The sequence below is a fragment of the Rattus norvegicus genome, chromosome X (assembly GCF_021556685.1).
Source record: "Rattus norvegicus strain SHRSP/BbbUtx chromosome X, alternate assembly SHRSP_T2T, whole genome shotgun sequence".
Taxonomy (NCBI): domain Eukaryota; kingdom Metazoa; phylum Chordata; class Mammalia; order Rodentia; family Muridae; genus Rattus; species Rattus norvegicus.
The window spans coordinates 40,848,466-40,875,104 of record NC_141554.1 but is presented as its reverse complement, the minus strand read 5'-3'; the positions used below and the strand labels follow the sequence as shown (position 1 = coordinate 40,875,104).

The 26,639-nt window shown below is 39.4% G+C and overlaps 1 protein-coding gene across 1 annotated transcript in view; it reads left to right on the top strand.

The window, feature by feature from the left end:
- Positions 1 to 26,639, top strand: part of Bend2 (BEN domain containing 2) — a 93,133-nt gene that overhangs the window by 41,716 nt on the left and 24,778 nt on the right. The window contains exons 4-8 of the mRNA XM_087601100.1: positions 1,374 to 1,707; positions 3,306 to 3,419; positions 14,183 to 14,308; positions 15,362 to 15,511; positions 18,497 to 18,643. Of these exons, the coding sequence (XP_087457226.1) occupies positions 1,374 to 1,707; positions 3,306 to 3,419; positions 14,183 to 14,308; positions 15,362 to 15,511; positions 18,497 to 18,643 (871 nt within the window). The remainder of the gene's footprint in view (positions 1 to 1,373; positions 1,708 to 3,305; positions 3,420 to 14,182; positions 14,309 to 15,361; positions 15,512 to 18,496; positions 18,644 to 26,639) is intronic.

The window sequence follows — 26,639 nt, the reverse complement described above, 5'->3', positions numbered from 1 at the left end:
TGTGGGGTGTCACAGATGGAGAGATGTGTAAGTATTATAAAGGCATTCTTCAATCTTGCAAAACTTCTAGTACCTAAAGATATGGAACCATAAAATTAACAAGGTTCATCTACACTTAGTTCACATAGGTGACTAAAATTTGTATTGGGGACACAGGGAATGAGCTGCCTTTACTTTTAACAGTAGAAAGTGCTGTAATGATACAAATAGATGTACATGTTCGACCAGTTTTTAAAAATATTTTAAAATTATTTGTGTGTATGTGTTTATGTGTATGCCTAGTTGCTGCAGAGGCCAGAAGGGCGTGTTAGATCACATGGGGTACAAGTAACTTCTTGGTGTGGGTGATGAGAACCAAGTTGGGTGTTCTGGAAGAATAATATATTTAGCCATCTCTGACTATCATTTTAATTTTTGTTTGTATTCACAGTTGACTGAAACTGGGTGAGTGTCATTTTAGATGAGATATGTGTTCACACAAGAATATATTGACTTTGGGTCTGGTTAATTTAGGTGTGTGTGTTTTTTTTTTTAATTTAGAAATTCTTTATGACAAAGAACCAAATATGGTGAAGTATGCCTATCCTACTACCCAGGATGCCTGGGCAGGAGGATCATCATTTGTAGGAAACCTAAAATGATATGACTAACAACAAACCTCAAGAAACAAAACAATTGAGAGGCTCTGCCAGAGAATGTCCAGTACAGAGGGGGATGCTCTCAGCCAACCATTGAACTGAGACCGGGGTCCCCATTGGAGGACTTAGAGAAAGGAGCTGAAGGGGTTTGCAACCCCATAAGAACAACAATACCAACCAACCAGAGCTCCCAGAGACTAAACCACTATCCAAAGAGTACACATGGACAGACCCATGGCTCCAGCTGCATATGTAGCAGAGGATGGCCCTGTTGGGCACCAATGGAAGGAGAAGCCCTTGGTCCTGCTCTACTCCCCAGTGTAGGGGAATATCAGGGCAGAGAGGCGGGAAGAGGTGGGTGGATGGGTGGGTGGGGGAACACCCTCATAGAAGAAGGAGAGGGGGATAGGGGGTTTGTGGATGGGAAACTGGGAAAGGGGATAACATTTGAAATAAATAAAATAATAAATAAAAATGAAATAAATAAATAAAATATCCAATAAGAAATAATAATTAAGGGGTTGGGGATTTAGCTCAGTGGTAGAGCGCTTGCCTAGCAAGTGCAAGGCCCTGGGTTCGGTCCCCAGCTCCAAAAAAAAAAAAAAAAGAAATAATAATTAAAAAAGAAACAAAACAACAACAAAAAGAAACATTTTGATTGGCTGATCACATGGAGGAACTGAAATCTAGGAACTGAAGAAAGCTTAACTCATTCTATTTTCTTTTCTTGGACAGAGAAAATGTGGTGAGCCATTAAGCCCAGCAGTGCAAGCAGTTGAGGGCCAGGACAATCCTGACAGAAGAGTTCTTCAGCCAGTGGCAGAGGACAACCGTGAAAAGCTAGTTCCTGATACTGACTTAGATCCCCGTGATGGAGGTGCTCAAGAAATCAACACTGTCACCATCTCATCTAACCAGCCTGCTGTGGAAGCTCCTCTAGTATTTCAGAAACCACTGGACTCCATTCCAACTAATGGCCCTAATGCCATGATTGACCCAGATATTGTGGGAATTAAGAACATCATCCCAGATATGGTCGCACCATTTGTCTACATCCCTCCCAATTTGGGTGAGTATGTAAAGACACATGAATAGCATTATTTTGATTTTAAAACTCCTTCATACAAACTCGTAGTATGGTATGTTTTTATCTCAAAGATTTATGTTGAGACCTTTTCAGATTCATATATAGTGGTAAGAAACATGGCAGAAATATAGTCTCCCTCAAAGGTAACATCTCATGAAAGCTATGGTTGCCATTTGCACCTGTGAATTTAGTTTAGTTTAATTTACCATCTCAGAAAGTTTATGAGTTTACCAGTCAAGGTTCTAGTACAAGACCCTCTTTAATCATACTTGCTGCATTGCCACAAATATACATCTAAATCCATCCCCTCTTTGGCTGGCCTTTCCTTCCACTTGCAGCATTTTAATAGAAGGTTTCCCCCTACAATATAATACCTTGGAGATGCATCCAAATAATTGTGTATATCAGCAGTTTTATCCTTTTGATTGCTGAACAATCTAGCCCATGTTATAGGTATGCTGTGATTTAACCATTCACATTTAAAGGAAAATATGTGACGTTTACTATTTAGGGTCAAGATTGATATGAACACTTAGGTATAAATGTTCATATTTATTTATGTAAGTATTTATATAAGCATTATATAAATATTTATATAGACAAAACCTTTTTTATATAAATTAAAGTTTTTATTTCCTTGACACAAAAAGAGTTTAGTTCCTTCTAATGTGTGAATTTGCACGTTTACAGTTTTTTGTTTGTTTGGGTTTTTGTGAGTTTTTTTGAGATAGGGTTTCTCTGTGTAGTCCTGGCTGTCATGGACATGCTTTGTAGACCAGGTTGGTGTTGAATCTGGATTCAACAATATCATCAACTCATATGAGTTGCCTGCTTCTCAGAGATCTGCGTACCTCTGCTTCCTGAGTATTGGGATTAAAGCATGCACCACTACACCCAGCTTGCATGGTTAGTTTGTGTTAAAAAAAAAGTTCCATTGAGAAATAACTTATGTCTTAGTCTATTTCTGCTGGTAAAACAAGATACCATACTGTACAAAGAGGAATCCATTTTTTTTACTGTTCTGGAGGATGGGAAGTTGAAGAACAAGGTGCCATTTTATGGTAAGGGCTGCACTAAGCAGCTTTTTACAAGGAACCTAATGCCATTCATGAAAGAGTAGGTCTCACAGCATGGTAGCTTTCCATCAGCTTATACAACCACAATATCAGTACTGAATTCTAAATGAGACAACACACTTGTTCAAAGCATAGTAATTGATATGTAAAATCCTACACATGTTGAAAGTATACAATTTGACAAATTTGGCCATATGCATGTTCACTATTATGAGAAAGTGCATGACTGCTTTCCATTGTATTTACACTATTTTACATTCTTGCTAGAACTTTGTACTTTTCATTTCTATTGTTTTCTTTCTTCTGAATGATTCAAGACTCCTTCTTTATCACATCCTTTTGTATTGATGATTTCCTTTTATTTTTTTTAAAGGGGTAAATCTGTAGGGGACAAATTCTTCTAAATTTCCTCTTGGTGTGAATGTCTTAATTATTCCTCCTCTTTCCTGAAGAATATAATTCACATATGAAAGATCTTCTAACACTTAATTTTTTTATTTATAGAAATACCAGATTTTACAGAAGTCATTATTAGAAACAACACTGTGATGATGAGCAACCCAACTTCTGAGGAAAATCAACAAGATAGTTTCAATCCACCTGTCTATCACAACTTTGGTGAGTTTGAAATGATATTCATTAGAAATGGCACTCTAACACTTATTCATTTATTATATATAAGTACACTGCAGCTGTCTTCAGACACACCAGAAGAGGGCATCAGATCCCATTACAGATGGTTGTGAGCCATCATGTGGTTGCTGGAAATTGAACTCAGGACCTCTGGAAGAGCAGTCAGTGCTCTTAACCACTGAGCCATCTCTCCAGCCCGAAATGCCACTCTAGAATCCAAACTCAGCCCAGGGTTAAGTTAGCATCACTATTTTTTATTGTTTGAGAATCTTGTATGTGTGTATAATGTTTTGAATAAATACATCTCTCCATCCTCTTCTCCCACCTCCTCTACTACTCCCCCTTTTCATTTCCTACTTCATGTACTCCTTTTCAAAAAAAAAAAAACAGACTCTACTTTGTGTGGCCAGTATGTGTGTGGGCATAGGGCCATCTGCTGGAGCCAAGGCAGCCTATCAGCGGTATTGTTCCTAAAGAAAATTGACTCTCCATTTCTAAGTAGCCATCAATTTCACCTAGGTGTGGGACTTATTATTTTATTTTTGAGATTATAATTTAACTATAACACTTCCTCTGCTTCCTAAAAACCCTACCAGCAAACCACTTCCCAGTATGTTTTAAATCCATGTCCTTAAAAAAAAAAACCGATTACTGCACGCATAGATGTATAAACATTATATATATATACATATATATATATAAACATACATACACACACACTTTTCAGTTTGTATAATGTTATCTATATATGTGCTTTCAGGGCTGATCATTTGGCATTGAACAACCACTTCATGTGCTTGTTCCTGGGGAAGGCTACCTGTCCCATTTCCAGCTTTCCCAGCCAATAGTTCTTGATGTAGGCTTGAGGGGTAATGGGGCTTTTTCTGTCCACCTTGGTATGTTCATTGCTGACCTCCTTGTTCAGCTCATACTTAGGCAGTCACATTGGTGAGAATTTCTGTGTGTAGCTTCAGATAACACTAGGAGAAAGATTCACAACAAATCCCTTGATCCTATGGCACTTAATATGCTTTGGGGAGAACTTGTTGCCCCCCCAATCTACTCACTCTATACCTGTCCAATATAGTATAATTCTTTTTTCTAAATGTCTCAAGGAGCTTTATTTTTCCATCTTTCTTTTAAAATGAAACTTTGGATTTGAAATTATTTCATATTCACATGCATTTTGTAAGAAGTATTTCAGAAAGAATGTTATAGTTCGGCTATTGTCCCCAATTATAACATCTTTAAAATTATAACAAACGTTATACAGTAAGATTTTTAAATTAGTTCAATCCACAGATCTGAGATGTCTTCAAGTTTACTACTATTAATATTAATGGCCATTATCCACTCTATTTAGGCTTATCACATTCTAAGATTGTTTTGTAGTGCTAGGAATGAATGGATCAAGGGCCTTGTGCTTATTAGGCAAGTGTTCTACCATGTTGATACATTTTTATTGGATATATTTATTCACATTTCAAATGTTATTCTCTTTCCCAGTTTCCCATATATGAACCCCCTATTGTCTGGGTCTGGTGGCTGTATACATATGAGCTGGATCCCTACCCCGGTGGTGGGGCAGGCTCTGAATGGCCATTCCTTCAGTCTCCACTCCAAACTTTGTCTCCATATCTCCTACTATGAATACTTTTGTTCCCCCTTCTAAGGAAGGACTGAAGCATCTGCTCTTTGGTTGTCCTTCTTCTTGAGCTTCATGTGCTCTGTGGATTGTATCTTGGGTAATTCAAACTTTTGGGCTAATATCCACTTATCATTGAGTGAATAACATGTGTGGGGTTTTTTGTGATTGGGTTACCTCACTCAGGATGATATTTCCTAGTTCTATCCATTTGCCTATGAATTTCATGAAGTCATTGTTTTTGATAGCTGAGTAATATTCCATTGTGTAGATGTACTACATTTTCTGTATCCATTCCTCTGTTGAAGGGCATCTGGGTTCTTTCCAGCTTCTGGCTATTATAAATAAGGCTGCTATGAACATAGTGGAGCACGTGTCTTTTTTATATGTTGGGGGATCTTGTGGGTATATGCCCAAGAGAGGTATAGCTGGATCCTCAGGCAGTTCAATGTCCAATTTTCTGAGGAACCTCCAGACTGATTTCCAGAGTGGTTGTACCAGTCTGCAATCCCACCAACAATGGAGGAGTGTTCCTCTTTCTCCACATCCTCGCCAGCGTCTGCTGTCACCTGAGTTTTTGATCTTAGCCATTCTCACTGGTGTGAGGTGAAATCTCAGGGTTGTTTTTATTTGATTTGCATTTCCCTGATGACTAAGGATGTTGAACATTTCTTTTGGTGTTTCTCAGTCATTCGGCATTCCTCAGCTGTGAATTCTTTGTTGAGCTCTGAACCCCATTTTTAATAGGGTTATTTGTCTCCCTGCAGTCTAACTTCTTGAGTTCTTTGTATATTTTGGAAATGAGCCCTCTATCAGATGTAGGATTGGTAAATATCTTTTCCCAACCTGTTGGTTGCTGTTTTGTCCTAATGACAGTGTCCTTTGCCTTATAGAAGCTTTGCAGTTTTATGAGGTCCCATTTGTCAATTTTTGATCGTAGAGCATAAGCCATTGGTATTCTGTTCAGGAAATTTTCCCTGGAGCCCATGTGATCGAGACTCTTCCCCACCTTTTCTTCTATTAGTTTCAATATATCTGGTTTTATGTGGAAGTCATTGATCCTACCTGCCTGTTTCTGTACCACTACCATACAGTTTTTATCACTATAGCTCCTGTAATACTGCTTGAGGTCAGGGATGGTGATTCCCCCAAAATTCTTTTAATGTTGAGGAAAGTTTTTTCTATCCTGGATTTTTTGTTATTCCAAATGAATTTGCAAATTGTTCTGTCTAACTCTGTGAAGAATTGAATTGTAATTTTGATGGGGATTGCATTGAATATGTAGATTGCTCTTGGCAAGATGGCCATTTTTACTATATTAATCCTGCCAATCCATGAGCATGGGAGATCTTTCCATCTTCTGAGATCTTCAGTTTCTTTCTTCAGAGACATGAAGTTCTTGTCATACAGATCTTTCACTTGCTTGGTTAGAGTTACTCCAAGATATTTTATATTATTGGGAAGTATTGTGAAGGCTGTCATTTCTCTAATATCTTTCTCAGCCTGTTTATCCTTTGAGTAGAGGAAGGCGCCTGATTTGTTTGAGTTAATTTTATACCCAGCCACTTTGCTGACATTGTTTATCAGGTGGAACAAGAACTAGGTAGTTCTCTGGTGGAACTTTTGGGGTCACTTAAGCATACTATCATATCATCTGCAAATAGTGACATTTTGACTTTTTCCTTTCCAATTTGTATCCCTTTGACCTCCTTTTGTTTTCTGATTGCTCTGGCTAGCACTTCAGGTACTATATTGAATAGGTATGGAGAGAGCGGGCAGCCTTGTCTAGTTCTTGATTTTAGTGGGATTGATTCAAATTTCTTTCCATTTAGGGTGATGTTTGGATACTGGCTTGCTGTATATTGCTTATGCTATGCTTAGGTATTGGCCTTGAATTCCTGATCTTTCCAAGACTTTTAACATAAAGGGGTCTTGAATTTTTTCAGATGCTTTCTCAGCATCTAATGAGGTGATCATGTTGTTGGTTTTTTTTTCTTTGAGTTTTTTTATATAGTAGATTATGTTGATGGATTTCCTTACATTGAATCATCCATGCATCCCTAGGATGAAGCCTACTTGATCATGATGGATGGTCGTTTTGATGTGTTCTTATATTCTGTTTGCGAGAATTTTATTGAGAATTTTTGCATTGATATTCATAAGGGAAATTGGTTTGAAGTTCTCTTTCTTTGTTGGGTTTTTGTGTGGTTTAGGAATAAATGTAATTGTGGCTTCATAGAAGAAATTGGGTAGTGTTCCTTCTGTACCTATTTCGTGGAATAGTTTGGATAGTATTGGTATGAGGTCTTCTATGAAGGTCCAATAGAATTCTGCACGAAATCCATCTGTTCCTGGGCCTTTTTATTTGGGAGACTTTTAATAACTGCTTCTATATCTTTAGGAGTTTTGGTACTGTTAGATGTTTTATCAGATCATGATATAACTTTGATACCTGATTTCTATCTAGAAAATTGTCCATTTCATCCAGATTTTCCAGGTTTGTTGAATCTTTTGTAATAGGATTGGATGGGTTTTTTTAATTTTCTCATATTCTGTTGTTATGTCTCCCTTTTCAATTCTGTTTTTTTTTTAATTTGGATAAACTCTCTGTGTCCTCGGATTTGTCTGGATAAAGGTTTACATATGTTGTTGAATTCCTTAAAGGACCAGCTCCCGGTTTTGTTCATCAGCTCCTGGTTTGGTTGATTCTTTCTGTAGTTCTTTTTGTCTCTACTTGGTAGATTTCAGCCCTGAGTTTGATTATTTTCTTCCATCTACTCCTCTTGAGTGTATTTGTTTCTTTCTGTTCTAGAGCTTTTAGGTGTGCTGTCAAGCTGCTAGTGTATGCTCTCTCCAATTACTTTTTGGAGGCACTCAGAGCTATGAGTTTTCCTCTTAGCACAGCTTTCATTGTGTCCCATACGTTTGGCTATGTTGTGCCTTCATTTTCATTAAATTCTAAGAAGTCTTTAATTTCTTTCTTTATTTCTTCCTTGACCGGGTTATCATTGAGTAGAGCATTGTTCAATTTCCACGTATATGTGGGCATTCTTTCCTTACTGTTATTGAAGACCAGCTTTAGGCTGTGGTGGTCCGATAGCACGCATGGGATTATTTCTATCTTTCTGTACCTGTTGAGGCCCGTTTTTTGACCAATTATATGGTCAATTTTGGAGAAAGTACCATGAGGAGCTGAGAAGAAGGTATATCCTTTTGCTTTAGGATAGAATGTTCTATAAATATCTGTTAAGTCCATTTGGCTCATGACTTCTCTTAGTCTGTCTACATCTCTGTTTAATTTCTGTTTCCATGATCTGTCCATTGATGAGAGTGGGGTGTTGAAGTCTCCCACTATTATTGTGTGAGGTGCAGTGTGTGTTTTGAGCTTTAGTAAGGTTTCTTTTACATATGTAGGTGCCCTTGTATTTGGGGCATAGATATTTAGGATTGAGAGTTCATCTTGGTGGATTTTTCCTTTGATGAATATGAAGTGTCCTTCCTTATCTTTTTTGATGACTTTTAGTTGAAAATTGATTTTATTTGATATTAGAATGGCTACTCCAGCTTGCTTCTTCTGACCATTTACTTGATTTTTTCCAGCCTTTTACTCTGAGATAGTGTCTGTCTTTACCACTGAGGTATGTTTCCTGTATACAGCAAAATGCTGAGTCCTGTTTACTTATCCTGTCTGTTAGTCTTTGACTTTTTTGAGGGGAAGTGAATCCATTGATATTAAGAGATATTAAGGAATAGTGATTGTTGTTTCCTGTGATTTTTGTTGTTAGAGGTGGAATTATGTTTGTGTGGCTTTCTTCTTTTGTTTTTTTTTTTTTTTGCAAGATTACTTTCTTGCCTTTTCTAGAGTATAGTTTCCCTCCTTGTGTTGGAGTTTTCCATCTATTATCCTTTATAGGGCTGGATTTGTGGAAAGATATTGTGTAAATTTGGTTTTGTCATGGAATATCTTGGTTTCTCCATCTATGTTAATTGAGAGTTTTGCTGGATACAGTAACCTGGGCTGGCATTTGTGTTCTCTTAGGGTCTGTATGACATCTGTCCAGGATCTTCTGGCTTTCATAGTCTCTGGTGAGAAGTCTGGTGTAATTCTGATAGGTCTGCCTTTATATGTTACTTGACCTTACTGCTTTTAATATTCTTTGTTTTGTACATTGGTGTTTGACTATTATGTGACAGGAGGTGTTTCTCTTCTGGTCCAATCTATTTGGAGTTCTGTAGGCTTCTCGTATGTTTATGGGTATCTCTTTTTTTAGGTTAGGGAAGTTTTCTTCTATGATTTTGTTGAAGATATTTACTGGTCCTTTGAGGTGGGAGTCTTCACTCTCTTCTATACCTATTATCCTTAGGTTTGATCTTCTCATTGAGTCCTGGATTTCCTGTATGTTTTTTGTTAGGAGATTTTTTTCTTTTTGCATTTTCTTTGACTGTTGTGTCAATGTTTTCTATGGTATCTTCTGCACCTGAGATTCTTCTATCTCCTGTATTGTGTTTGTGATGCTTGTGTCTACGACTCCTCACGTCTGTTCTAAGCTTTCTATTTCCAGGGTTGTCTCCCTGTGTGATTTCTTTATTGTTTCTATTTGCATTTTTAGATCCTGTATGGTTTTGTTCAATTCCTTCACCTGTTTGGTTGTGTTTTCATGTAATTTTTTTTTTCGGAGCTGGGGACCGAACCCAGGGCCTTGCGGTTGCTAGGCAAGCGCTCTACCACTGAGCTAAATCCCCAACCCCTCATGTAATTTTTTATGGGTTTTTTGTTTCCTCTTTAAGGGCTTCTACTTGTTTACCTTGTTGTCCTGTATTTCTTTAAAGGAGTTATTTATGTCTTTCTTAAAGTCCTCTAACATTATCATGAGTTGTGATTTTAAATCCAAATCTTGCTTTTCTGTTGTGTTGGGCTATTCAGGACTTGCTGTTTTGGGGGAATTAGGTTCTGATGATGCCAAGTGGCCTTGGTTTCTGTTACTTAGGTTCTTGTGCTTGCCTCTCGCCATCTCCCTATCTCTGGTGTTAGCTAGTCCTGCTGTCTCTAATAGTGGCTTTACCCTCCTGTAAGCCTGTTTGTTACCACTCCTGGAATCTGGCTTTCTCCCAGCATGATCTGTGTACAGAGATCTGTGGCATAGAGTCAACTCTTGGTGTAAGCGGAAAGTAGAAGGATCCTCTCCCAGACTGCTCCTTTGTTCCTGTATTCAGAGGGCTCCAGGTGGGTTCCTGGAATGTGAGGCTAGGGATGTGAACAGAATTGGTGGTCTCCCCTCTACTCTCTGTATTGTCCGCACTTCTGAAAATTCAGCTCTCTCCTCCACTGGATCTGGGTACAGAGAGCTGTGTCACAGGGTCAGCTCAAGGTGCAGGCAGAAACCAGGAGGGTCATGTCCCAGAATGCTCCTCAGTTCTTGTGTCCAGAGAGCTCCAGGTGGGTTCCTCTTGGGCCAGGAATGAGCGAAGCATTGGTGATCTTCCATAAGCTCTCAGTATTGTCTGCACTTCTGAGAGTTCAGCTCTCTTTCCCACAGGATTTGTGCAGAAAGAGATGTGAGTCCCAGTCAGCTCTGGGCAGAGGCAGAAACTGCCAAAGCCTAGTTTTTTTTTTTGGGGGGGGGTTCTTTTTTTTTTTCCCCGGAGCTGGGGACCGAACCCAGGGCCTTGCGCTTCCTAGACAAGCGCTCTACCACTGAGCTAAATCCCCAGCCTGCCTAGTTTTAATATGTGTTTTTAAACACTTTATCCTCCCTTCCATCCTACCACCCACCACAGATAGTGGATAATACAGGTTATCGGGATACAGACAAGTGGACCTGATTAGAAATAGTTCTTTGGAGCAAATCCCATGTGCAGGGATATCAGCAGCTTAGATTACACAACTCAGCAGCAGCAGCTGGATCCACTTTCAAAGTCCATTCTCCATGGGGCTCTGCTATATGCTGTTTAGAAGTAGTACTTTGGGGCAATTTCAATCTATAATTTGCAGGCTATCAGCAGTGTAGTTCAGTAGTGTCAGGATACCAAATATAAATCAGCAGTGGTGGCAAGACAGCGCAGAAACAGCCAAGTCCCAGCTAAATGGATACAAGTCAAGAGGATCAACCAGGTCCAACAGGAATGCTCGGAGAACTTCTCTGCTGTGCCTCTCTCAACAAAGTGAAGGTCAGCAAAGACAAAGGTGCAAGACTAACAAAGCATAGCAAGCCCCACCCCTGTCACTATGCCTCGAGTCCTATTTATACTCCCTCCAAATGTCACATGTCCTCCCACAGGTCTTGCCTCAGCAAAACACCACATAAGTCTGTCTTAGTAAAACATTACCTGAGTCTGTATCAGCTATCATATCTAGAAACTTCCATTTTATTCTGCCAATCAGCCTGAGTCCACAGACAAAGCGAGAAGCTTCCAGAGTACCACTAAACACTTTTTGCTGCTTTTCTATAAAGTCATGACAAAAAATGAATGGCAAGATATACTAGTACTGTCCAGCATCGTCCACTCTCTGTTGGGTTATATTCATATTCCTTCTTAACATCACGTGTCCTTTCACATGTCTGATTTAGCAAGACATCCTTTCACCTGTGTGCCCCAGCAAAACACCATTTGACAAAAAACTAGAAGTTTCTAGTTCATCAGTATACAGGTGTCCCCCTTTTATCACATCTTCACCCATATGTGCTGTCATTTGTTTTATTAATCTTAGCCATTAAAATACAGGTGAGGTTAATCTCAAAGTAGTTTTAATTTGCATTTCCCTGGTGGCTAATGATGTTGAACACTTTTTAATGCATTTTTTAGCTGTATGTATTTTGTCTTTTGAGAACTTTCTGCTTAGTTCTTTTAAAATTGGATTATTTATTTTCTTGATACTCAGTATTTTTAGTTCTTTATATATTATATACTAACCCTCTTTGTGTCCAGTTTTATAAGGAACTGCCACTTTTCCATTTCTTCTGTTCTATATACTTTTTATTCCTCACACTTACATATGAATTACCATTTTCTCCAACTTTTTAATAAAGATATTTTTATATAAGTACACTGTAGCTGTGTTCAGACACACCAGAAGATGACCCCAGATCCCATTACAGATGGTTGTGAGCCACCATGTGGTTGCTGGGAATTGAACTCAGGACCTCTGGGAGAGCAGTCAGTGCTCTTAACCACTGAGCCATCTCTACAGCCCCCATTTTCTCCAACTTTGCCTGTCTGATCTTTATGTTGTTTCATCTTTTTCAATGATCCACAGTTGCTTATGTCTTTAGAATAATTTCTTTTTGCCTTTATTTATGGCTTTTAAAAGTTGTCTTCATCAAGAATGGCCATTCAGAATCTGCCCCACATGTGCCCTATAAACACACACACACACACACACACACACACACACACCCCACACACACACATATATATGCAGCCACCAAGACTAGATAAGATTGATGAAGCTAAGAAGGGCATGCTGACAGGAACCAGATATAGATGTCTCCTGAGAGACATGGCCAGATCATGTCAAATACATAGGTGAATGCTGGCAGCAAACCACTGAACTGAGAACAGGGTCCAACTGAAGGAGTTAGAGAAAGGATTGAAGGAGCTGAAGGGACTTGCAACCCCATAAGAACAACAATATCAACCAACCATAACTCCCAGGGACGAAACCACATCCAAAGAGTTCACACGGACAGAACCATGGCTCCAATTGCATATGTAGCAGCAGATGGCCTTGTTGGGCACCAAAGGGAGGAGAAGCCCTTGGTCCTGCCAAGGTGTAGGGGAATGTCAGGGGGAGGAAGGGGGAGTGGATGGGGAAGGAAATACCCTTATAGAAGAAGGGGAGGGGGATGGAATGCGATGGGATGGGATAGGTGGCTTATGTCTGGGAAAGGGAATAACATAAATGTAAATTAAAAATCCAATTAAAAAACCCTTTGGGAGGGGTTGGGGGTTTAGCTCAGTGGTAGAGCGCTTGCCTAACAAGTGCAAGGCCCTGGGTTCAGTCCCCATCTCCGAAAAAAAAGAAAAAAGAAAAAAAAAAGAAAAAAACCCTTGGGTGTTTTTAGTCACTGAAAAAAGTTGTCTTCATCAAAACTGTATTTCCCTTATAATATTTAAGCATACTCTTATAGAATTTGCAGTTTGCTGTTTATTTTTCATCAAAATCCTTGTAGCTTTATATTTAGAGATAATTTTAAATCTGTAAGCTAGTGGGAAGAAATTATAGAGAAACCCCATTTAATTTCCATGACTATGAAATTGACATTGATTGAATCCACATTTATATGAGTGTTCATATATATATATATATATATATATATGTATGTATATATATATAGTTTTAGTTTGTCAGTTGCTTACTTATTTACCTCTACAGTTATGATATAGAAGATTTCTAGCATCATTATAAGAATATTTTCTGTTGTCTTATCTACAAACCACAACCATCTCTCTCTCTCATCTCCCACTCTGTTCCACCCTGAGTACCAGCTTGCTACCGGAGACCTTAATTCCTTTCTGTATAACTCTCATTTTCATTTTACTTAAATTTATTCTAATGCTATATAACTTTTGGGGTATAGTTTTTCATCAAATATAATTTGCTTGCAGTTAATATCAAAGCTTGCATATTTTAGTAGTTCTGTTAGAGTTGTAAACTACTCCACAACATGGATGTGTAACATTCTTTGTCTATTCACCCACTGAACAAAATTGAAAGTATTTCCAGGTTTCACCATTAGAAGTAAACACTATGAGTGCTCCTGTATGTTTACATGAAATTCTAAGTCACATGATGATACATGCTTAATTTTATACAAAATCTCCAGTTTCTCCTGCAAGAAGCATTTTATCTCCTCAGTGAATGACAGTTTCTCTGCATGCATTTTTTGCATTTTATTTTTCCTTTTTTTATTCTCAAAGTTTTATTCCCTGTATTATGTACTTTCTAGATTTACCTTTAGCCATTTTTAAAGGCTATATCTTTTAGGATGAGTAATTTTCATCTTAGTCAATGTGAGAATATTTATTTATTGTACATTACTTAAGAATACATTTCCTGTGTAAGAATTCATAATTGGAAGAATTGAAAATGTTTGTCTTGTAGGTATTCCAGTAATACCAGAAGCTGTCTTGGTAAACAATCCTGAGACAGTGAATTACCCACCTTCAACTGCAAATACCAGTGGCCACCAAAATTTATTTTCATCGACTGGACCTACTACTGCTCCTGGTAAGATGCAGATGATACATTTTACAAAAATGCATTCTTAAATGCAATCCATAAATATCTCAGCATTTTTAATGCAAACTTCTTGTAGTTCATTTTTAAATTAAACTTTTATTTTGAAATAATGCTAGATTCATATTATTTGTAAGAAATAATGTAACATGATCCCCTTTATATTTTATCATTTTATCCAACAATAATACTAAACAAAACTAAGATTTAAATAATACATCCAGGATATTCACATCGAACTGATACCCAGATATTATTTAGGAATCCCAAGGTTTTGATAGTAGTTCGTGGTCTTACATTGATTGGATTGGGTGCCTCATATGTTTTTATTACCCAACCCACCTTGCTCAAGCAATGTTTTTCTTTCCAACTGCCTGTTCCTACCATCTCACTAATAGTGCTTTCTATAATTTTGCCACTTTAATAGTATTATATGAAGAAAATCTTATAGTATGTAGATTTTGTTCCCATTAACATAATTTTCTATCGACTCAAACCACTTGTGAGTATCTGTATATAGTTCATATTCTTTCCCATCATCTCCACCTCTGTTGTTTTTAATCATTCACCCCTTGAAAGAAATACTTTTCCATCCAGATTTTAGTATTAAGAGTAAACCACTATGAACACTTGTCCACTGGCTTTCATGCACATGTAATTTTTATTTCTTTTTCATAAATGTCAAGAGTATAATTGCTGGGTGTCATGATAATGATATTACCATAAGAAAGTGCCAATCAGTTTTCCAGAGCTGCAATACCATTTTGTATCCCCCAATTGCAATCAAGGGTGAAAGAGTTTCTCCACATTTATGATTCTAACTTTTACATTGTTCTCTTCCTACCCCTTTCTGATTCTCTAACATCTCCATACAGCATACCCTTTAGCTTTGCAAGCCTTCTCTTAACTCTATATATGGGTGAGCGTGCTAGCAGATTCATTAAGTTTTCCTTTGTCTTGAGAACATTTTAATTTTTACCCCCTCCCCCCTAAAATCGGTAATACATTATATAGAATTCATGATTGGGAATCCTTTACTTTCAGAGATCAAAGAAGTTGTACTAGTAGAAATGCCAGAAAAAACTGAAGTTGTCGTGGACGGCAATAAGCAGACAGTATATTGCCCTGCTTTATTGGGAAATGTTGTTCCCCCAGATGCTGAAACTATAGCTGCTTCTATTGCTTCTAAGTCTGGTGAGTTTGGAACAATACATACACAATACAAGAAGTAGTTCTTTTTTTTTGCACACGTGTATATGTAGTATATATGCATGTTAAGTTTGTATTTGTGGATATACATGGATGTGTGTGTGTGTGAAGGCACATATCTGTATGTGTGTCTGGGGATATCTGAAGTTGTTGGGTATCTTCTATGATCGTGCTCTACTTTATTTACTGGGGTAGAGCTCTTCCTCTAGCTGGTCAGCTTGCTGTAGGAACCCCCATCTCAGTGTTGGGATCACAGGTAGGCTTCTACACCTCTATGGCTTTGGGGTGTGTGTGTGTGTGTGTGTGTGTGTGTGTGTGTGTGTACGCACATGTGTGTGTTTGTGTGTTTATTACTGAATCTGACCTCCAGTATTCAGTCTTTTGTAACAAGCCCTTTATATACTGAGGTACCTTTCTTGTTCCAAATAATATTTTTTAAATGAAGATGCATGAACATTCTTCCTAATTTAAATTTATTTTAGTGATTTGGTGGTTTGCCTGCATGCAAATCTCTTTATCACTTTTATGCCTGGTGCTTGTAGAGGCCAGAGAAGGTAAAATCCCCAGGAACTGGTTGTGAGCCACAAATTAGCATTCTTTTTATAAAACATTATATGTTTGTTTATTGGTTTAAATGTGTATGGATGTTTTCACACACACACACACACACACACACACACACACACACACATAGACACACACACAAATATCTGTATACCATGTGCATGACTGGTGCCCTAAGTCAGTCAGAATAGTACATTGAATCCTCTGTACCTGGAGTTTTGCATAGTTATGTGCTACCATGTGATTTCTGGGGATCAAACCTGGTACCTTTAAAGAACAGTAAGTGCTCTTAACTGAGTCATTAATCCAACTCCCAGCATTAACATTCTTAATACTTTTTTAAAAAGTATTTTGTTTTTTTGTGTATGGATGTTTTGCCTGTGTACGAATATGGATCTATGTCTGTGTATGTCTGTAGGCAATGCTCATGGAGGTCAGAAGAAGATGTTGAATCCTCTAGAATTAAAGTTACAGATGGTTATAAACTATCATCTGTGCTTGATCTGAACCTGGGTCCTATGTGAGAGGAACAGACTCTTTTAGCTGCTAAGCCATCTCTCTAGTCCCAAAATTCTTAATATTTTCAGTAATAGTTTCTGTTTACTTTGTTTTAAATAGGATCATATCTAGCCCAGGCTGACCTAGGCTTGCTGTGTAGCCCAGACTAGCCCTATGGTCCTCTTGACTGCTTTCCAAGTTCTAGAATAGACATGCGCTGCTATAGCTGTGGCAAGAGACAGCTTTTTAAGTCTTTCCCTATCAGACTCAGTACATATTATATTTGTTAAATTATATTTTATTGGTATGATCATTATTTTACTGTATGTAAGAGGAACAGTTTGTGGGGTTGCATCTACATCATGGTACACACGAGGAGGTAAGAGGACAACTTTTGAGCATTAGTTTTCTCCTTCCCCTGCTGGATCTGGTGGTTGAACACAGGTTGTCAACTTTACATGGCAAGTACTTCAGTGACTGAACCATATTCCTGGAACAACAAGTTTTTTCAAATTAAATTTTTCATGTTAATGTATTTCAGAATCACAAGCAGTTAGTTGCAGGATGTAATATAGGGAATTCTTGTATACTGTTCATCTTCACCCCAATGGTAACATCTATCCAAAAAATACGGTGAATTTTCACAACCAGTTTTACATTGTTAAAGTCTGCAAAGTTTATTGTAATTTCCCAGTTTTGTTTGTATGTGTTTGTATGCACAAATATATGACCACCACTCTGCAAATTCATTCCATGTATAGGAGTGTATGTCCAGCACAATAGACAAAGAAGAGATCATTTCCATTAGTAAATGTGCCTCATTGGCCTTTTTTCTTAAAGACTTATTTTTAAGTAAGTGTGTGTGTATGTGTGTGTGTGTGTGTGTATGAGAGAGAGAGATAGACAGACAGACAGAGCGACAGAGATAGACAGAGAGACAGAGACAGAGAGACACAGAGAAACAGAGACACAGAGAAACAGAGAGACAGAGAGACAGAGACAGAGGCAGAGACAGAGAGACAGAGCTCATGAAAGTGCCCATGGAGGTCAGAAGAGGGTATTGAATTCTCTGTAGTTGGAATGGTGGACTGTTATCTGCCACTCATACATGGGTGCTGGAAATCAAATTCCAGCCCTTAAGAAGAGCAGTAAGCACTATTAGATCCTGAGCCTTTTCTCTAGTCCCTCTTCTTAAAGATTTTGAGACAAGTTGTAGCCCAAGCTAATGTTGAAAATATCAGCAATGCTACTGCCTCAGCTTCTCAAGTGCTGGCAACACAGGCACGAGCTACCCTGAATGCCTTTCTATTTGTTCTTAACCTTTAAGTCACCCTTCCTTATACCTGAGGCTTATTTATCCCAGACACCTGACTACCACAGACATCTACTTCCGAGAATTTTGTCTTGCCTGTTATATAATTATATTTGGGCTTTCATTCTTCATTCATCTTAATTTTCTAGTGATTCATCCAGATTGCTGTCAAACATTTATTTATAGTTTTTATATAAATGTAAGCATTTGCCTTTTCTGTTAAGAATGCCATGAGTGTAACATATTGAATCTTTTGGAAATAACATGTTTAGTTTTAAGAACCTGCCAAACAGTTTTTCAGGGGAGCTAAACCATTTCCATTCTCATTAGTAAAGCATTGGTGATGCAGTCTCTCCATGTCACCATTTCTGGTTGTACCATTGTTATTATTTCCTTCTCCAGGCACCAGGATCCCTGCTTTTGTAATAACCTTTCTGTTTAAAGTTTTGTTTGCCATTTTTAAGGGTCAATCTTTTGGGGACAAATTCTTTGAATTTTATTTTAGTTTTGTATGTTTTCCTTTCTCCTTGTCAGTAAAGGGTAATTTCCACTCAGTATAGGTATAGGGTGCATGAATGAAATTTTTTGTGTTTCAGTCATTGAAAAACTTGTACTGGTGGAAATGCCAATTGATCCAGAATGTATCGTGGATGGCAGCCCTGAGAAACTGAATAACCCCATTGTAGTGCAGCATGTTCAGGGCCAAGATCCTGCTGCAGCATCCCTTGTGCCTTTGGCAGTTGGTGAGTTTGAAATAACAGAGTCCTGCCCGTGCTATTTCATCTAGGCTTAGCAACACCCTCAGTGCAGCTAGTGCTAGCCCGTTCTTAGACTAAGCTTCTATCTATGTGATAACTTCAGATACACATAATAGCTGCAATAAATAATACAGAAATGCCTTTTATGTTCTACCCTGGTTTCTCTGACATACTTTTTCTTGCTTGTGAATGTGTCAGGAGTCCCTTGTCAATATTGTACTTGAGGCTATGGGTGTATTTGCTTCAGCATGTTTATCTGTTCACCAATTAAGGACATCCAGATTGTTTCCAGTTTTCAATTATAAGTAAGTTGCCACAGTCATTCGTGCATAGGCATTTTTAGTTTTTGAATACAATACATTTTGATGATATTCTTTCTTCTTGTGTAGGAAGTTTTTGTGTAAGCATGACTTTTAACTTGGATAAATTTCAAGAGTGTAAATGCTGTGAAATGTTGTGTTTTATTTTATTTGTTATTAAATTAATTAATTTATTTATATTCCAAATGTTGTCCCCCATCCCAGTTCCTCCTCCCTGAGTTCTTTACCTCCTCTCCATCTTTGATTTTAAGAGCGGCCTTCCCTTACCCAACCACCAACCCACTCCCAGCACACCCCCACCAGCATCCCTCTTTTAGGGCATCAAGTTTGTACAGGATTAAGCACATCCTTTCCAACTGAGGCCAGACAAGGCAGCCCTCTGCTACATAAGTGCCTGGGGTGGGGGTTAGGTAGTGGGAGGTAGCACTCAGACTAGCCTGTGTGTGTTCATTGGTTGGTGATTTAGTCTCTGGGCTCTCTAAGGTATCTGAGTTAGTTGATACTGTTGCTCTTCCTATGGGATTGCAATCCCCTTCAGCTCTTTCAATCATTCCCCTAACCTTTCCATAGGGCTCTTTGACTTCAGTCCAATGGTTAGCTTTGAGTATCTGCATCTGTCTCAGTCACCTATAGGTAGACTATCTCATAAGACAGACATGCTAGACTCCTGTCTGCAAGCACAAATGGCTTCAGCAATAGGGTTGGGGTTTGGTGCGTAGGCATGGGATAGATTCCAAGTTGGGCCCATCACTGAATGGTCTTTCCTTCAGTCTCTGTTCCATTTTTGTCCCTGCATTTCCTTTAGGCAAGAATAATTCTAGGTCAAAAATTTTGAAGATGGGTGGGTGGCCTCATGCCCCAACTGGGGGCCATGTCTACCTACTGGATGTGGTCTCTTCAGATTCCAACTCCTCACCATTAGACATTTCTGCTAAGGTCAGCCCCATTGAGTCCTGCAGCTTTCCAGTGGTTCCCCATGTCCCCCAACCTCTGCTGCTGCATATTGCCATTCATTCTCCTGCCCCTGTGGACTTCTTTCCTGTCTCCCCGCCATATGTGGTCTTGTCCCCCTTGACCCTCCCCTTCCCATCTCCCACCCAGGTCTCTTCCTCCTGTGACTTCCATGATTATTTTGTTTTCCATTCTAAGTGAGATTGAAATATCCACACTTGGGCCTTCCTTATTTTTAGGCTTCATACGTTATGTGAGTTGTATCATGGATATTCTGTACATGTTGGCTTATCACTGAGTACTTACCATTCATGTTCTTTTGGGTATGGGTTACCTCACTCATGATGCTATTTTCTAGTTCCATCCATTTGCCTGCAAAATCCATGATGGTTTTTTTTGTTTGTTTGTTTTGTTTTTTCCCGGAGCTGGGGACCGAACCCAGGGCCTTGCGCTTCCTAGGCAAGCGCTCTACCACTGAGCTAAATCCCCAACCCCCCATGATGTTTTTTATTTTAATAGCTGAATAGTATTCCATTGTGTAAATGAACCACGTTTCCTGTATCCATAATTTGGTTGCTGGAAAACTGAGTTCTTTCCAGCTCCTGGCTATTACAAATAAGGCTGCTATGAACATAGTGGAGCACTATACCTTGTGGTATGTTGGAGCATCTTTAAGGTATATGCCCAGGAATGGTATAGCTGGGTCCTCAGGTAGTTCAATGTCCAATTTTCTGAGGAACCTCCAGACTGATTTCCAGAATGGTTGTACCAGACTGCAATCCCACCAACAATGGAGGAGTGTTCCTCTTTCTCCACATCCTCGCCAGCATTTGCTGTCACCTGAGTTTTTGATCTTAGCCATTCTCACTGGTGTGAGGTGAAATCTCAGGGTGGTTCTGATTTGCATTTCCTTGATGATTAAGGATGTTGGACATTTCTTTAAGTGCTTCTTGGCCATTTGAAATTCTTCTGTTGAGAATTCTCTATTTAGCTCTGTACCCCACTTTTAAATTGGGTTATTTGGTTTTGGAGACAAAGTTCTTGAGTTTTTTGTATATTTTGGATATTAACCCTCTATCAGATGTAGGATTGGTAAAGATCTTTTCCCAACCTATAGGTTGCCATTTTGTTCTTTCGACAGTGCCCTTGGCTTACAGAAGCTATTAAGTTTTATGAGATTCCATTTATCAATTGTTGATCATAGAGCTTGAGCCATTGGAATTCTGTTTAGGAAACCCCAACCCCAACCCCGCTGCCTATGCCAATGAGTTTGAGGCTATTTCCCACATTCCCTTCTGTTAGATTCAGTGTATCTGGTTTTATGTTGAGGTCCTTGATCCATGGACTTGAAGTTTGTACAAGGTGATAAATATAGATCAATTTGCATTCTTCTACGTGCAGATTGCCAGTTAGACCAACACCATTTGTTGAAGATACTTTCTTTTTTTCACTGGATCATTTTGGTTTCTTTATCAAAGATCAAGTGCCCATAGGTGTGTGGGTTCATTTCTGGGTCTTCAATTCTATTCCATTGGTCTATCTGTCTGTCTCTGTACCAATACCATGCAGTTTTTATCACTATTGCTCTGTAATACTGCTTGAGTTCAGGGATAGTGATTCCCCCTGAAGTCCTTTTATTGTTGAGGATAGTTTTAGCTATCCTGGGTTTTTTGTTATTCCAGATGAATTTGTAAACTGTTCTGTCTAACTCTTTGAAGAATTGGATTGGTATTTTGATGGGGATTGCATTGAATCTGTAGATCGCTTTTGGTAAAATGGCCATTTTCACTATATTAATCCTGCCAATCCATGAGCATAGGAGATCTTTCCATCTTCTGAGGTCTTCTTCAATTTCTTTCTTCAGAGGCTTGAAGTTCTTATTGTAGAGATCTTTTATTTGCTTGGTTAAAGTCACTCCGAGGTACTTTATATTATTTGGGTCTATTATGAAGGGTGTCTTTTCCCTAATTTCTTTCTTGGCTTCTTTCTCTTTTGTGTAGAGGAAGGCTACTGATTTATTTTGAGTTAATTTTATACCCAGCCACTTTGCTGAAGTTGTTTATCAGCTTTAGAAGTTCTCTGGTGGAACTTTTGGGATCACTTAAATATACTATCATGTCATCTGCAAATAGTGATATTTTGACTTCTTCTATTCCGATCTGTATCCCCTTGATCTCCTTTTGTTGTCTGATTGCTCTGGCTAGAACTTCAAGAACTATATTGAATAAGTAGGGGGAGAGTGGGCAGCCTTGTCTAGTCCCTGATTTTAGTGGGATTGCTTCAAGTTTCTCTCCATTTAGTTTAATGTTAGCAACTGGTTTGCTATATATGGCTTTTACTATGTTTAGGTATGGGCCTTGAATTCCTATTCTTTCCAGGACTTTTATCATGAAGGGGTGTTGAATTTTGTCAAATGCTTTCTCAGCATCCAATGAAATGGTCATGTGGTTTTGTTCTTTCAGTTTGTTTATATAATGGATCACGTTGATGGTTTTCCATATATTAAACCATCCCTGCATGCCTGGATTGAAGCCTACTTGATCATGGTGGATGATTGTTTTGATGTGCTCTTGGATTTGGTTTGCCAGAATTTTGTTGAGTATTTTTGCGTCGATATTCATAAGGGAAATTGGTCTGAAGTTCTCTTTCTTTGTTGGGTCTTTGTGTGGTTTAGGTATAAGAGTAATTGTGGCTTCATAGAAGGAATTCGGTAGTGATCCATCTGTTTCAATTTTGTGGAATAGTTTGGATAATATTGGTATGAGGTCTTCTATGAAGGTCTGATAGAATTCTGCACTGAACCCGTCTGGACCTGCGCTCTTTTTGGTTGGGAGACCTTTAATGACTGCTTCTATTTCCTTAGGAGTTATGGGGTTGTTTAACTGGTTTATCTGTTCCTGATTTAACTTCGGTACCTGGTATCTGTCTAGGAAATTGTCCATTTCCTGCAGATTTTCAAGTTTTGTTGAATATAGGCTTTTATAGTAAGATCTGATGATTTTTTGAATTTCCTCTGAATCTGTAGTTATGTCTCCCTTTTCATTTCTGATTTTGTTAATTTGTACACACTCTCTGTGTCCTCTCCTTAGTCTGGCTAAGTGTTTATCTATCTTGTTGATTTTCTCAAAGAACCAACTTTTGGTTCTGTTGATTCTTTCTATGGTTCTTTTTGTTTCTACTAGGTTGATTTAAGCTCTGAGTTTGATTATTTCCTGCCTTCTACTCCTCCTGGGTGTATTTGCTTCTTTCTGTTCTAGAGCTTTTAGGTGTGTTGTCAGGCTGCTGACATATGCTCTCTCCTGTTTCATTCTGCACGCACTCAGAGCTATGAGTTTTCCTCTTAGCACAGCTTTCATTGTGTCCCATAAGTTTGGGTATGTTGTACCTTCATTTTCATTAAATTCTAAAAAGTCTTTAATTTATTTCTTTATTTCTTCCTTGACCATGTTATCATTGAGTAGAGGATTTTTCAGCTTCCTCGTATATGTGGGCGTTCTTCCCTTATTGTTATTGAAGACCAGCTTTAGGCCGTGGTGGTCCGATAGCACGCATGGGATTATTTCTATCTTTCTGTACCTGTTGAGGCCTGTTTTTTGACCAATTATATGGTCAATTTTGAAGAAAGTATCATGAGGAGCTGAGGAGAAGGTATATCCTTTTGCTTTAGGATAGAATATTCTATAAATATCTGTTAAGTCCATTTGGCTCATGACTTCTCTTAGTCTGTCTACGTCTCTGTTTAATTTCTGTTTCCATGATCTGTCTATTGATGAGAGTGGGGTGTTGAAATCTCCTACTATTATTGTGTGAGGTGCAATGTGTGTTTTGAGCTTTAGTAAGGTATCTTTTACGTATGTAGGTGCCCTCGTATTTGGGGCATAGATATTTAGGATTGAGAGTTCATCTTGGTGGATTTTTCCTTTGATGAATATGAAGTGTCCTTCCTTATCTTTTTTGATGACTTTTAGTTGAAAATTTATTTTATTTGATATTAGAATGTCTACTCCAGCTTCCTTCTTCTGACCATTTGCTTGGAAAGTTGTTTTCCAGCCCTTCACTTTGAGGTAGTGCTGTCTTTGTCTCTGAGGTGTGTTTCCTGTAGGCAGCAGAATGTAGGGTCCTCATTGCGTATCCAGTTTGTTAATCTATGTCTTTTTATTGGGAAGTTGAGGCCATTGATATTGAGAGATATTAAGGAATAGTGAGTATTGCTCCCTGTTATATTCATATTTGGATATGAGGTTAAGTTTGTGTGCTTTTCTTCTCTTTGTTTTGTTGAGAAGACTATTAGTTTCTTGCTTCTTCTAGGGTATACCTTGCCTCCTTATATTGGGCTTTACCATTTATTATCCTTTGTAGTGCTGGACTTGTAGAAAGATATTGTGTAAATTTGGTTTTGTCATGGAATATCTTGGTTTCTCCATCAATGTTAATTGAGAGTTTTGCAGGATACAGTAACGTGGGCTGGCATTTGTGTTCTCTTAGGGTCTGTATGACATCTGTCCAGGATCTTCTGGCTTTCATAGTTTCTGGCAAATGTCTGGTGTAATTCTGATAGGTCTGCCTTTATATGTTACTTGACCTTTTTCCCTTACTGCTTTTCATATTCTTTCTTTATTTTGTGCATTTGGTGTTTTGACTATTATGTGACGGGAGGTGTTTCTTTTCTGGTCCAATCTATTTTGAGTTCTGTAGGCTTCTTGTATGCCTATGGGTATCTCTTTTTTTTAGGTTAGGGAAGTTTTCTTCTATGATTTTGTTGAAGATATTTACTGGTCCTTTGAGCTGGGAGTCTTCACTCTCTTCTATACCTATTATCCTTAGGTTTGATCTTCTCATTGAGTCCTGGATTTCCTGTATGTTTTGGACCAGTAGCTTTTTCCGCTTTACATTATCTTTGACAGTTGCGTCAATGATTTTATGGAATCTTCTGCTCCTGAGATTCTCTCTTCCATCTCTTGTATTCTGTTGGTGAAGCTTGTATCTACAGCTCCTTATCTCTTCTTTTGGTTTTCTATATCCAGGGTTGTTTCCATGTGTTCTTTCTTGATTGCTTCTATTTCCATTTTTAATTCCTTCAACTGTTTGATTGTGTTTTCCTGGAATTCTTTCAGGGATTTTTGTGATTGCTCTCTGTAGGCTTCTACTTGTTCTCTAAGGGAGTTCTTCACGTCTTTCTTGAAGTCCTCCAGCATCATGATCAAATATGATTTTGAAACTAGATCTTGCTTTTCTGGTGTGTTTGGATATTCCGTGTTTGCTTTGGTGGGAGAATTGGGCTCTGATGATGCCATGTAGTCTTGGTTTCTGTTGCTTGGGTTCCTGTGCTTGCCTCTCGCCATCAGATTATCTCTAGTGTTACTTTGTTCTGCTATTTCTGACAGTGGCTCAACTGTCCTATAAGCCTGTGTGTCAGGAGTGCTGTAGACCTGTTTTCCTGTTTTCTTTCAGCCAGTTATGGGGACAGAGTGTTCTGCTTTCGGGCGTGTAGTTTTTCCTGTCTACAGGTCTTCGGCTGTTCCTGTGGGCCTGTGTCTGGAGTTCACCAGGCAGGTCACTTGCAGCAGAAAAGTTGGTCTTACCTGTGGTTCCGAGGCTCAAATTTGCTCATGGGGTGCTCCCTTCGAGCTCTCCGAGGCGGCAGCAACCAGGAAGATCTCCGCCACCGTTTCTGGGAGTCTCCGTGCACCAGGGTTCCAGATGGCATTTGGTGTTTTCCTTTGGCGTCAGAGATGTGTGCAGAGTGCAGTCTCTTCTGGTTTCCCAGGCGTGTCTGCCTCTCTGTAGGTTTAGCTCTCCCTCCCATGTGATTTGGGTGCAGAGAACTGTTTATCCGGTCGGTCCCTTCAGGTTCCGGCGGTGTCTCAGGCGCAGGGGTCCTGCCGCTCCTGGGCCCTCCTCTACGGGAACCCAGAGGCCGTATACAGTTTCCTCTTGGGCCAGAGATGTGGGCAGGGGTGGGCAGTGTTGGTGGTCTCTTCTGCTCTGCAGCCTCAGGAGTGCCCACCTGACCAGGCGGTGAGGTCTCTCTCCCAAGGGGTCTGGGAGCAGAGAGCTGATGCGGGCCAGGATCCGCGGGTGTGGGACTCCTGGTAAACACAGGAAGTGCCCGGTCCTAGAGGAATTCTGCCTCTATGTGTTCCGAGTTCACCAGGCAGGTCTCTTGCAGTAGAAAAGTTGGTCTTACCTGTGGTTCCGAGGCTCAAGTTTGCTTGTGGGGTGTTGCTTATGAGCTCTCTACGGCAGCAGCAACCAGGAAGATCTGCGCCGCCCTTTCCGGGAGCTACTGTGCAGCAGGGTTCCAGATGGCGTTTGGTGTTTTCCTCTGGCGTCAGAGATGTGGGCAGAGTGCAGTCTCTTCTGGTTTCCCAGGCGTGTCTGCCTCTCTGTAGGTTTAGCTCTCCCTTCCACGGGATTTGGGTGAAGAGAACTGTTTATCTGGTCTGTTTCCTTCAGGTTCCGGCGGTGTCTCAGGCAGGGTTCCTGCCCCTCCTGGGCCCTCCCCCACGGGAGCCCAGAGGCCTTATACAGTTTCCTCTTGGGCCAGGGATGTGGGCAGGGGTGGGTAGTGTTGGTGGTCTCTTCCACTCTGCAGCCTCAGGAGTGCCCACCTGTCCAGGCAGTGAGGTCTCTCTCCCACAGGGTTTGGGAGCAGAGAGCTGCTGGGGGCCGGGATCCGCGGGTTTGGGACTCCCAGTAAAACCATGTTT